This window comes from Balaenoptera ricei, chromosome 16, assembly GCF_028023285.1.
Source record: "Balaenoptera ricei isolate mBalRic1 chromosome 16, mBalRic1.hap2, whole genome shotgun sequence".
Classification (NCBI taxonomy): domain Eukaryota; kingdom Metazoa; phylum Chordata; class Mammalia; order Artiodactyla; family Balaenopteridae; genus Balaenoptera; species Balaenoptera ricei.
The window spans coordinates 46,192,221-46,206,448 of record NC_082654.1 but is presented as its reverse complement, the minus strand read 5'-3'; the positions used below and the strand labels follow the sequence as shown (position 1 = coordinate 46,206,448).

At 40.1% G+C, this 14,228-nt stretch overlaps 1 protein-coding gene across 1 annotated transcript; it reads right to left on the bottom strand.

Annotated features, from left to right (window-relative positions):
* Positions 1-12,064: 12,064 nt before the first annotated feature.
* LOC132350601 (heterogeneous nuclear ribonucleoprotein A1-like) lies at positions 12,065-13,047 on the bottom strand. Its single transcript, XM_059899902.1, has one exon. It carries the CDS (start codon positions 13,045-13,047, stop codon positions 12,121-12,123), a length of 927 nt encoding a protein of 308 aa, XP_059755885.1. The 3' UTR covers positions 12,065-12,120.
* Between the last annotated feature and the right edge of the window lie 1,181 nt (positions 13,048-14,228).

Below are 14,228 nucleotides of genomic sequence, written 5' to 3'. Positions count from 1 at the left end.
CCTGGGCTCTTGTTTGTTGCAAGATTTTTAATCACAGTCTCAATTTCAGTGCTTGTGATTAGTCTATTTATATTTTCTATTTCTTCCTGGTTCAGTCTCGGAAGGTTGTGCTTTTCTAAGAATTTGTCCATTTCTTCCAGGTTGTCCATTTTATTGGCATATAGTGGCTTGCAGTAATCTCTCATGATCCTTTGTATTTCTGCAATGTCAGTTGTTACTTCTCCTTTTTCATTTCTAATTCTATTGATTTGAGTCTTCTCCCTTTTTTTCTTCATGAGTCTGGCTAATGGGTTATCAATTTTGTTTATCTTCTCAAAGAACCAGCTTTTAGTTTTATTGATATTTGCTATTGTTTCCTTCATTTCTTTTTCGTTTATTTCTGCTCTGATCTTTATGATTTCTTTCCTTCTGCTAACTTTGGGCGTTTTTTGTTCTTCTTTCTCTAATTGCTTTAGGTGTAAGGTCAAGTTGTTTATTTCAGATATTTCTTGTTTCTTGAGGTAAGATTGTATTGCTATAAACTTCCCTCTTAGAACTGCTTTTGCTGCATCCCATAGGTTTTGGGTTGTCGTGTTTTCATTGCCATTTGTTTCTATGTAATTTTTGATTTCCTCTTTGATTTCTTCAGTGATCTCTTGGTTATTTAGTAGTGTATTGTTTAGCCTCCAGGTGTTTGTATTTTTTACAGAATTTTTCCTGTAATTGATATCTAGTCTCATAGCATTGTGGTCGGAAAAGATACTTCATATGATTTCAATTTTCTTAAATTTACCAAGGCTGAATTTGTGAACCAAGATATCGTCTATCCTGGAGAATGTTCCATGAGCATCTGAGAAGAAGGTGTATTCTGTTGTTTTTGGATGGATGGTTCTATAAATATCAATTAAGTCCATCTTGTTTAATGTATCATTTAAAGCTTGTGTTTCCTTATTTATTATCATTTTGGATGATCTGTCCACTGGTGAAAGTGGGGTGTTAAAGTCCCCTACTATGATTGTGTTACTGTCAGCAGTTTAAAATGTCAGCAGTTGTACCACATCTTCACTATCAGTTCTCCATCTACCCCCAGTGATGTGGTCTTCATTGCCAGAAGGCCAATGGGTGATCCATCTTCAAAATTTAATTTTAAATGGTATTTCCTAGGGCCATTTCTGATACCAAATGTCAAGTGTCATCAGAAAAAAATAGCATCTAAAGCTCTGAGACTTTCATGAAAAATGTTTATTAGGATTACTCTTGGAAATCACATCTGTAAGGGTGAGGGAAGCATGACTGGGCAGAAGTTGAACTGCAATGTGAATGGCAAGTTGATCTCAGCTGATCCTATGGGAATCTTTGGAGCTGGAATGGTCCTTTGTTATTCTTCCCTTTTGACGTCAGAGGTCTGGACCTTGATACCTCTCCTCATCAACCAGTCATTGGATGCAGGTTGCCCACAGGAGGTAGGTAACATTGGGCAAGGCAGAAGGCAATTCCCAGAGAGGGATTTGGCTAAGAACTTTCAGTTGCCAAAAATGTAGTGCCTCGGTCCTGAAGGGGCATCTGGGTGGCACACAACAGCATCCACTACCCTCATGATAACACTGTGAGTAAAGGAAACCAGTCATTTTGCTACCATTTTACGAGTGGAAGTGGATAAATACTTAACAGTATTTTCTTTTCCCAGCCCAGGGCTTTTTCCACTGAGGGGAAGGGAGAGGCCAAAGAGTTTATATTGCTCTAGACTTAATAAAAACAAATGAAGACCAGATGGCAGGAGGCTCCAATCTTAATCCAACAGAAGTATCTTTCAGTCTGTCTCCTTGTCTCCATTTTGGCCTAAACAGGCCACAAAAGAGCCCACAATCTTGCTGAAAGGGAACTGAGTAGTTATGTACTATTTAATACATTTCAACATATAACAGCTAATATTTATAAATCATTTGTATGTGTCAGACCCTGCTCTAAGTGCTGTGTCTGTAAATATATATGTACATGTGTATATACATATTATTTGTACATACATGTGAACCTATATATGATACAGACACATGCATGTACATATATATTCATTTAACTCTCAGAAGAACCCTCTGAGAAAGGCACTATGATTATCCTATTACAGATGAGGAAACAATACAGAGAAGTGAAGTTGATTTGCCCAAATTTCTTTTCTTTTTAATATTTATTTTATTTATTTATTTTGGCTGCACGGGGTCTTCGCTGCAGCATGAGAACAAGGATCTTTTAGTTGCGGCATGCAGGCTTCTTAGTTGTAGCATGCGAACTCTTAGTTGCGGCATGCATGTGGGATCTAGTTCCCTGACCAGGGATGGAAACCAGGCCCCCTGCAGTGGGAGCACGGAGTCTTACCCACTAGACTACCAGGGAAGTCCCATGCCCAAATTTCTGATAAGTCGAAAGAACACTGCCTTTAGCTTCCAGTTCATTTATCCTTCCCATACATCTTTTTTGAGCTCTTGATCTTTGCCAGCTCTAGAGATAGAGACTAGTCTTTGAGGGCCCCATAAATGTGATCACTTTTCCATGTATGTAAATAACATAACGGTTCTATTATGGAAGGTTCTACTTATGAGCCCCATTAACTGTATGGGAGATCAAGGCATAAACAGCGTTTCATAGATGAAAAGCTCTCATGGATCACAGACACCATAGCACCAGCATCATGACCACCACGATGTAAATGCCGAGGAATACAGAGTGTGGGCAGGGACAGGGGCATGTTCTCCCATAGGATGCCTGGGTGGAACTCTGTGCATAGGACAGAGAGTTAATTAGGTGGAATGTGCTCAGGAGGGAAAAGGATCAGCATAAACAGTAAGGCAGCTGGTTGTTCACTCTTTCTGTATGCCCTGTCCTTACCTTTGGATGGCTGCATTCACAGCTCCAGTCTCCTCTATGACCTACACACTGATGACTCCCAAACACTCCCAAACCATTCTCCCAAATGCCAGACCCAAACATTGAACTGCCAGGTAAACTTCTTCGCCTAAATGTACCAAAGAAACATGACTATCTCCAAAAATTATCTCACTATGTTTTTCTTCCCTTAAACTTGCTTCTATGTGCCCTCGTTCTGGTTATTGGCGTGTTTTGAACCTTTCACTGGTACCAAAGAAAGAAGTACCCAGACTTTCTTAGCAGCTTGCCCAGATGTGGGGCAGGAGGGTGAGAAGGAGAGGTGATGTTTAAAAGCTGTCAGCAGCCAAACATCCAAAACAGAAGACAGACTCTCTTACATAATTATTTCCTCTACATACATGCAAAGTTTGTCTCTCACCTACTTTTTGTAAACAGACATTTTCTAGAGTACCATTTTAATTCCCTTGTTGTTTCCTTAATATATTTTTGAGTTATTTCATTAGTGGCTGCCATGGGGGTTACAATTAACATCCTTACTCGTAACAATCTAGTTCAGACTAATACCAACTTAGTGTCTATAGTATATAAAACCTTTGCTTCTATCAGAAAGAGAAATTAAGAAAACAATCCCATTATCAATAGCATCAAAAAGAATAAAACACATAGAAGTAAATTTAACCAAGGAGGTGAAAGACCTATACACTGAAGTCTATAAAGACATTGATGAAAGAAATCGAGCAGACACAAATAAATGAAAAGATGTTCAAGGCACATGGATTGGAATAATTAATATTGTTAAAATGTCCATCATGCCCAAAGCAATATACAGATTCAATGTAATCCCTATCAAAATTCCAATGGCATTTTTTAAAGAAATAGAACAAACAATCCCAAAATTCATACAGTCCACAAAAGACCCTGAATAGCCAAAACAGTCTCGAGAAAGAACAAAGCTGGAGGCATCATGCTCCCTGATGTCAAACTATACTGCAAAGCTTTAGTAATTAAAACAAGTATGTTATTGTCACAAAAACAGACACATAGATCACTGGAACAGAATAGAGAGCCCGGAAATAAACCCATGCATATAAGATCAATTAATTTACTAAAAAGGAGCCAAGAATATACAATGTGGAAAGGATAGTCTCTTCAGTAAATGGTGTTGGGAAAACTGGACAGCCACATGCAAGAGAATAAAATGGACACCTATCTTACACCATTCACAAAAATAAATGCAAATGGATTAAAGACTTGAACCTAAGACCTAAAACATTAAACCTCCTAGACAGTAAGGGGCTAAAGCTCCTTGGCATCAGTCATGGCAATGATTTTTTAGATTTGACATCAAAAGCAAAAGCAAGAAAACAAAATAAACCAGTGGGACTGCATCAAATTAAAAAGCTTCTGCACAGCAAAAGGAAACCATCAATAAAATTGAAACAAATTACCAAATGGGAAAAGTATTTGAAAACCATGTATCTGATAAGAAGTTAATATCCAAAAAAAATTAAAGAACTCATTTAACTCAATAGCCAAAAACAATCTGGTTTTAAAATGGGCCAAGGAACTAAACAGACGTTTTTCCAAAGAAGACATACAAATGTTCAACATCACTAATTATCAGATAAATGCAAATCAAAACCACAGTGAGGTATCATATCACACCCATTAGAATGGCTATCATCAAAAAGATGAGTGATAACAAATGTCAGCAAGGATGTGGAGAAAAGAGAACCCTTGTGCACTGCTGGAAATTAAATTGGTCCAGCCACCATGGAAAACAGTATGGAGGTTCCTCAAAAAATTAAAAATAGAACTACCATATGATCCAGCAATCCCTCTTCTGAGTATAAATCCAAAAGAAATTAAAATAGAATCTCAAAGAGATATAAGCACTCCCTTGTTCATTGCAGCACTATTCACAGCAGCCAAGATATGGAAACAACCTAAGTGCCCATCAACAGATGAATGGATAATGAAGATGTGGCAAATATATACAACGGAATATTACTCAGCCATGAGAAAGAAGGACATCCACTGTTTGCAACAACACAATGGACCTTGAGGGCATTATGCTAAGGGAAGTAAGTCAAAGAAAGACAAATACTGCCTGATATCACTTATATGTGAAATCTAAAAAAGCCAAACTCATAGAAACAGAGACTAGAATGGAAATTACCATGGCTGAGGGGTGGGGGAAAAGTGGAGATTAAAACAAAACAAAACAAAACACTTTGCTTCTACACAGCTCCATGTCTCCACTCCCTTCTTTGTGCTAGTATTGTTATGCAAATTATTACATCTTTAATTCTGTGTGTTCATTGACACAGTGATATAATAATTGCTTTATGCTATTGTCTTTTAAATCAGAAAGGAAAAAAACTGGAAACTAAAAACAAATTGTATTTTATATTTATCTATGTAGTACTCTATTTCTTCATGTGGATCTGAACTACTGGCTTGTGTTCTTCCTGTTCAGCCTGAAAGAATTCCTATGGTATTTCTAGTAGTGCAGGTCTACTAGTGACAGAATCCCTCACTTTTTGTTTACCTGGAAGGTCTTGATTTCACCTTCATTTTTGAAGGACAGTTTCACCGTGTATAAAATTCTTAATTAACAAACATTTTCTTTCAGCATTTTGAATATTCTCACCCACTGCCTTCTGTCCCCCACTTCTTTTCTTTTTCAGCTTTATTGTGGTATAACTGACAAATATGTTCCCAATTTCTGATGAAAAAATTATGTTAATCTTACCAAAGATCCCTTGTATGTGATGAGTCACTTCTCTTGTTGCTTTCAAGATCCTCTCTTTGTCTTCAGCTTTTGACAGTTTGATTATTATTTGTCTAAGTATGGATCTCTTTGAGTTTGTCATACTTGGAGTTCATTGAATTTCTTGGAAATATAGATGAATATTTGTCACCAAATTTGGAAAATTTTCAGCAATTATTTCTTCAAATATTCTTACTGTCCTTTCCTCTCTATCTCCTCCTTCTGAGACTTGCATTATGCATATTTGTATGCTTGACAGCATCCCACAGGTCTCTTAGGCTCTGTTCATTTTTCTTCATTCTTTTTTCTTTCCATTCCCTACTCTCAGTTGACATATCTTTTTTTAAATTTTTTAGATTTATTTATTTATTTTTGGCTGCGTTGGGTTTTTGTTGCTGCACACAGGCTTTCTCTAGTTGTGGCGAGCAGGGGCTACTCTTTGTTGCAGCGTGCGGGCTTCTCATGGTGGTGGCTTCTCTTTTTGCAGAGCAAGGGCTCTAGGTCCGTGGGCTTCAGTAGTTGTGGCTCACGGGCCCTAGAGCACAGGCTCAGTAGTTGTGGTGCACAGGCTTAGTTGCTCCACAGCATGTGGGATCTTCCTAGACCAGGGCCTGAACCCCTGTCCCCTGCATTGGCAGGCAGATTCTTAACAACTGCACCACCAGAGAAGTCCCATCAGTTGACATATCTTTAAGTTCACTGATTCTTTCTTCAGCCAACTCAAATCTGCTGTTGAGCCTCTCTAGTAATTTTTTTCATTTCAGTTATTATAATTTTCAACCCTAAAATTTCTTTTTGTTCTTTTCTATAATTCTATCTTTTATTGATATTCTTTATTTGGTAGTATTACTCTCATATGTTCCTTTAGGTTTTTAGATGTGGTTTCCTTTAGTTCCTCAAACATATTTAAAATAGTTCATTTAAATGCTATTTAGTAAGTACAGTGTGTGAATTTCCTCAAGGACAGTGTCTGTTGACTTCTTTTCCCCTATATGTGGACCATATTTTTTTGTTGCTTTGCATGTTGAAAACTGGACATTTTAAATAATATAATGTGGCTACTCTGGAAATCAGATTCTCTCCACTCCCTAGAACTTGTTTTTGTTGCTGTTTGTTGTTGTTGCTGCTTCTGCTGTTTGTTTGTTTAGTGACTTTCCTGAACTAATAATGTAAAGTCTGTATTCATTATCATATGTGAAGTCTCTGTTCAGTTAGCTTAATGGTTGGCTAATGGTTGTACATAGATTTCTTTAAATGGCTGGAACCAGTAATTCTCCCACTCTTTGTCAAAGGTCTCTGTGTGCATTTGGGGGCATGACTTCAACACTCAGTCAGGAGTTTGACAACTCTACCCTAGCCTTAAGCCAGAATGAGACCTTAGAGTTTTCCCAGGTCTTTCCTGAACACATGAACAGCCTTGTGTATGCATGGCTGTTCATAAGCCTATGCATGCATGTTACCTAGATTCCCAGGAATATAGCAGAGCTTTTCAAAACCTCCAATGGAGATATCATTCTCCAACTTTTCCTTTTGGGTTTTTTGGTCAGCTTGTTGTTTGCCCCACTGATATCATCATCTCAGGCAACTGTGATACTAAACCATCACCGCTCATTGTTTTTTACAAATGCCTCTTGTTTGCACTGGGGAAGCTCTAAGGTCAAATAAAGACAACTCTTGGGAATGGGGAACCATTAGAAGGTGAAATAATGACAATTCTCTGGGAATGGGTCTTTGGAGGAGTTCCAACCCCATTCTGCCCCTCCAATGGCTGTTAGTCTGCTGGCTTTCACCTTTGTTGTGGGCTGTTGGTTTCCAAGGCTACTGCAGAGCTGGGAGGGGAGATGGAAATATGGCAAGTTAAAATGCCACAAAGTTTACTGTTAGCAAGATTCCAGTGTTTCTCCTTTAAAATATTTTTAAATGTTTTAGATTTCAAACCAAGCACATCTGCAAGCCAGATATGGCCCAGGGGCTATTGATTTGCTACCTCTGTCCTATGCCATCTAAAATGCAGAAACCTTTATTGAGAAAGAAAGAGTAAAATCCAAGTCAATATTTCTGTCTCAATTAATGACTCATGTAAAAGTTGACCAAGCCCAGCAACAAGCTGCAGGTGGGATGACACCCAACAGAGATTTTGAAGGGATTACACGACCATATTTGTCTGTAGGGAGGCCCCTTTGGCAGCAAAGTCAATTCTGCTCAGCCAGGGAGAGACCCTGGGGGGTTCAGGCTCTTGTCCAGGTAAAAGGTGGCAAGGATATGATCCAGGGAACTAGCCAAGAAGATGAACAGCACAGACTCAAGGCATCCTCCAAAGCTGTGGCTTTCACTCATTTGTTTTTTGTTTGTTTGTTTTTGCATATCCCCCAGGAATTTTGAAAATGATACACATTTCAAAGATGACACTTGAATTATTTTATCTTAAATTTTTATAATGGCAAAGGATATAATTTGCATATTATAAATACTGACAAATTAAAACAAATATATTACAATACTCCTTTTAAATGTATCTGATAGAATTTAAGTACCTTGCAATTTGATGCTATTAAAACCTAAATAGACATTTCTCCAAAGAAGATATACAGATTGCCAACAAACACATGAAAGAATGCTCAACATCATTAATCACTAGAGAAATGCAAATCAAAACTACAATGAGATATCATCTCACACCGGTCAGAATGGCCATCATCAAAAAATCTACAAACAATAAATGCTGGAGAGGGTGTGGAGAAAAGGGAACCCTCCTGCCCTGTTGGTGGGAATGTAAATTGATACAGCCACTATGGAGAACAGTATGGAGGTTCCTTAAAAAACTAAAAATAGAACTACCATACGACCCAGCAATCCCACTACTGGGCATATACCCTGGAAAAACCATAATTCAAAAAGAGTCATGTACCACAATGTTCATTACAGCTCTATTTACAATAGCCAGGACATGGAAGCAACCTAAGTGTCCATAGACAGATGAATGCATAAAGAAGATGTGGCACATATATACAATGGAATATTACTCAGCCATAAAAAGAAATGAAATTGAGTTATTTGTAGTGAGGTGGATGGACCTCGAGTCTGTCATACAGAGTGAAGTAAGTCAGAAAGAGAAAAATACCATATGCTAACACATATACATGGAATCTAAGAAAAAATTTTAAAAAGGTCATGAAGAACCTAGGGGCAAGACAGGAATAAAGACGCAGACCTACTAGAGAATGGACCTGAGGCTATGCGGAGGGGGAAGGGTAAGCTGGGACAAAGTGAGAGAGTGGCATGGACATATATACACTACCAAATGTAAAATAGATAGCTAGTGGGAAGCAGCCGCATAGCACAGGGAGATCAGTTCGGTTCCTTGTTACCACCTAGAGGGGTGGGATAGGGAGTGTGGGAGGGAGGCAGATGCAAGAGGGAAGAGATATGGGGATATATGTATATGTATAACTGATTCACTTTGTTATAAAGCAGAAACTAACACACCATTGTAAAGCAATTATACTCCAATAAAGATGTTTAAAAAAAAAAAGAACCTAGCACTTTAATAGCTAGAAATTTACATGTTCCTTTTTCTCCTAGAATTGTGTTTCTATTTCCCATTTCCACCATTTAATTTTCTCCTAACGTGTTTTCATGGCTGAAAGACTATTATTGATTACTTTATCATACTCCCATTTATACGCATATAAATGAAATATAGATTTTTAAAATATTTCCTTTGATTATAAGGCTCTAATAGATGCTAAGAATGTTTATTTTAGGTGAATTATTATAATTATTAATAGCATGTAATTGATGAAAATAACAAGAATATTATAAATTTGGATAATTAAAGCATATGAAAAGCAAAATTTTATGGTAAATTTGTTGTTTAATGAGATGGATGGGATGTTTGTATAAATTAGTTCATGCATACAAAGATAAACATTACTTATTTTTCAGCTTTTATAAATCCAAGTCTTGAAAAACAGTTCTCTTAAATCAGCAGAATAGAATGGGGTTGTGCTATAGAGATGTCTTTCAGTTCTTTGAACTCCTTCCTAGTTATATGCCAAAAAGCTGGGTGTAAGGGAATTCTCTGCATTTTCCCAGTTTTTCTGTAAGTCTAAAATTATTTCTAAATTAAAAAAAAAAAATTAATCCTTACCCAAACCTAGCCTCAGAGAACTCAGTCACCAGACCAAATGTCTGAAGTGAAGATCCATACTGCCCTTGTGCAGGGTGCTAAGTGGCCTCAGTATAACCCTAGTCACTTGTAAAGGTATGTGTGGCTTTGTATCAGCTGATACCCCTTTGAATCTCTCCACTCCTCTGCCCTCCTCTCACCACTCTAGTCAAGACCCATGACCACATTTCCTCCCCGCTTCAACGGTACCTCCAGACATCCCCCACCCTCTGCATGGGCATAAATAAGAATGGTCTATCTTGTGACCTAGGCTCTGGGGAGGAGAGAGGGGACAATATTGGCAGAGTGACTGTAATGGTTAATTTTATGTGTCAACTAGACTGGGCTACGGGATGCCCAGATAGCTTATAAACTATTATTCCTGGGCCTGAGATACTGTTTCAAGAAGAGATTGTATTTGAACTGGTGAACTGATAAGTAAAGCAGATCACCCTCCCCAGTGTAGGTGGGCAACGTCCAATCTGTTGAGGGTCCAAATAGAACAAAAAAATGTAGAGAAAGGGAGACTCTACTCTCTCTGCTGGAGCTAAGATGACCATCTTCTCCCCTCAGATTCCAGTGCTCCTTGTTCTCAAGCTTTCAGACTCAGAAAGCTCCCCACTCCTCCCCAGTTCTCAGGCTTCAGCCTTGGGCTGAATTACCAGCCCACCACCAGCTTTCCTAGATCTCCAGCTTGCAGACGGCAGATCGTGGCCCTTCTTGGCCTCCATAACCACGTAAGACAATTCCTACAATAAATCTCCTTATATATGTATCCTGTTGGTTCTGTTTCCCTGGAGAACCTTGATCATGCAGTCACACAGTGATCTTTCTTAAGGCAACCCTTATCGAGACTTCTCCTGGCTACAATGCCTCTAATGCTTCCTACCCTTGGTGTAATACTCAAAAGCTTGATCTGACATTCACATCTCTGTACAAGCTGTCCCCATTGTAGGTATCTTGGAGCTGATAACCTCCCATGACAAGTAACAGTCATGCTGTCACGTTTCAACCCCATGGCTGAGAATCATCACGCTCAGGTCTCAGGTCCTCTCCCCGAATGTTTTTTGCCTCCTCAGTCAGCTATCACCTCTATCGTCCACTCCATCTTCCCCCATGGAGCTCTGCCTCTATGGGCAGAGTTGAACTCACGCTAGTAACACTGCTGGGATTCCAGCCCATAGGCAGCATGCACCTATTTTCCTCGTTCTTTTCTTCTCTCTCTTAGCTACAACTCGGAGCAACCAAAGAAAGGTTCTTCCTAATCACTTCCAGGCTTTCCTCCTGGGGGGTAAATGGCAACTTTGAATTCTATTATCCTTGTAAACCCACGGAGCGGCAAACAATATCAACAGAGATGCTACACGTCCCGTCAGCAATGGCTGATCATAATTTTACACATAAAATTTTAATTGAAAACGAATGAACCAGGAACCATTTCAGACATTCCCAACTTCCCTTAAGATTCTGTTTTCTCTTTTTTTTTTTTCCAACAGGGTATTAAATCGTTTACTGATTACACATGATAATGGATGATACACAAGCTTCATTCCCATCTATAACTTTATCTGGTACCATAATTCATTTTAGATATATTGTATAGGATGTGCCAACAATCATATTAATAACCAAAAAACTCCATGACTTTGCTTGGGTGACCCTTTTCACGGTGAACTCCAGGTCACAACACAGTAACTGTCAGTTCAGCTACACCAAGGTTTCTGAAGACAATAGCTTCTCCACCAAAGCAGGTTGTAAATAAATTTTGAATGGAACCTGGCATCACCCTGAAGGAATTCTAACTTCATACTGTTGGGGTAGTTTACCAAAATGGCTTCAGAGTAGACTAACGTTACACAGCACATTTTAAAAAAAGACACATTTATTCAGTGTCATGATCAGACTACTACATTTAGCAATCAACAGCATGGGTGCAAAAAAAAATCTACACTAAAACCCTTTGTTGGATATGTATATGTATAGCTGATTCACTTTGTTATGAAGCAGAAACTAACACACCATTGTAAAGCAATCATACTCCAATAAAGATGTAACAAAAAAAACCTCTTTTTTGAAATGCTTTACACTTTCCACAGAACAGAAATTAAAATAACCTGTTATACAATTAGTCACAAATACAGTCCTCAAGGGGTTTTTTGCCCATACACATGAGTATTGTCTAAAACATGTCTTCTTTGTAGCAGCTAGGCCCTGCCACCACTGTGCTTGGCTGAGTTCACAAATCTGTTGTAGCCCGTAGCTTCCCTGTCACTTCTCTGGCTCTCCTCTCCTGCTAAGCTTTGCTTCCTGGCAGTAATTACAACCTCCTGCCACTGCCATAGCTACTGCTGCTGCTGGAACCACCATAGCTACCTTGGTTTTGTGGTTTGGCAAAGTATTGGCCTCCACCACCACAGGGGCCAGAACTTCTGCCTCCAAAGTTTCCTCCTTTCATGGGTCCAAAATTTGAAGATTGACTGTTGTAATTGCCAAAATCATTGTAGCTTCCGCCACCTCCAAAATTGCTTCCATCATTACCGAATCCATTATAGCCATCCCCACTGCCACCACAGCCACCACCACCGCGGCTGCCACCAAAGCCAGCTGGACCACTGAAGTTTCCTCCACGACCACCACCAAAGTTTCCAGAACCACTTCCACCTCTTTGGCTGGATGAAGCACTAGCCATATCTTGCTGAGATGGGGCTTTCCTTACTTCACAGTTGTGGCCATTCACAGTGTGGTATTTCTGAATGACAGTCTTGTCTACAGAGTCATGGTCATCAAAGGTTACAAAAGCAAAGCCTCTCTTTTTGCCACTGCCTTGGTCAGTTATGATTTCAATCACTTCAATTTTCCCATACTGTTCAAAATAACCTCTTAGGTGAAGTTCTTCAGTGTCTCCTTTAATGCCACCAAGAAAAATCTTTTTCACAGTTAAGTGGGCACCAGGTCTTTGAGAATCTTCTCTTGAGACGGCCCTCTTTGGTTTCCCAACTCTTCCACCCACCTCGTGTGGCCTTGCCTTCATGGCCGCATCCACCTCCTCCACAGTGGCATACGTCACAACCCCGAAGCCTCTGGAGCTCTTGGTGTTTGGATCCCTCATTACCACGCAATCTGTGAGCGCTCCCCACTGCTCACAATGGCTCCTCAGATTCTCATCGGTTGTTTCAAAGCTCAAATCTCCGAGGAAGAGCTTCCGCAGCTGTTCGGGCTCTTTGGGAGACTCTGACTTAGACATGACGGCTGTGGAGGGGGAGATGTCAACGATGCTTACACGGCAGCGTCCATAGGCAGAAAGCAAGATTCCGTTTTCTTTCTAAAACCCATCCCATCAATCAGACCCTCAATTCAGTTACACGCTTTCTTCCCAGAACTCATTAAATCATTCTTCCACTTTTGTTTCTTTTCTCATTTTCCCCTATCAGCCTCCCGCTCCGATTTTGAGATTCCTGTTTTCTTTTCACCTCCCACTGAAATAACTTCTTGGTTACGTGCAGCACTGTTCTTTCCAGAATTACTAAATCATGCTTCACTTTCGCTTCTTTCCCCCTCCTGCTCCCACCCTGATGGCATCAGTTTATTGACCTTGGGTCTGCTTGTGCTTTAAATCTTTAGTAGAGGAGAGGAGACTTGCCCATTTCCCCCCACGTGTTTAGTTAGCAGACTAGATTTGGTGACAGCTCAGACACTGCTGTGTGGCCTTTCGCGATGCTGTTTATATGTCCGTTTGTTCTTGGGTTGCTCAATAGGGGCCCCTTGCCAACATACTTTAGAAGGGGGCTGCTTGGGTATCTGACCTTTGTGTCACCCTGCCATTAGCCCACTCTTCACTCACGGGAAGGCAACTCACAGGTTTTATCCCAATCTCACACCCTCCATCCCTTCCATGCCACTCTCCATCCTATCGCCATATGTCTCAGTCCTGTAAGCCCTGTTCAAGATCCAGCTTCATCTGGCCTGACCCTGTTTGACAACAACCATTTCCCAAATGAACCCGTCAGGCCTTTTGTGTACACCAGGCATTCTCAAGCTTCCATGGCAACTTGAACATGTGGATTTTTAGCTTTGAAAATGGTCTTAAGCACCATCTGCCATATTTTCTGTGTCTCTCAGGGTGAGTAGATGAGGGTATCAATGAAACAAAGTTAGCCAACAGGGCTTCCCTGGTGGCACAGTGGTTAAGAATCTGCCTGCCAATGCAGGGAACACAGGTTCGATCCCTGGTCCAGGAAGATCCCACATGCTGCAGAGCAACTAAGTCCGTGAGCCACAACTACTGAGCCCGCGTGCCACAACTACTGAAGCCTGTGCGCCTAGAGCCCGTGCTCCGCAACAAGAGAAGCCACCACAATGAGAAGCCCACGCACCACAACGAAGAGTAGCCCCCGCTCTCGGCAATTAGAGAGAGCCCGCATGCAG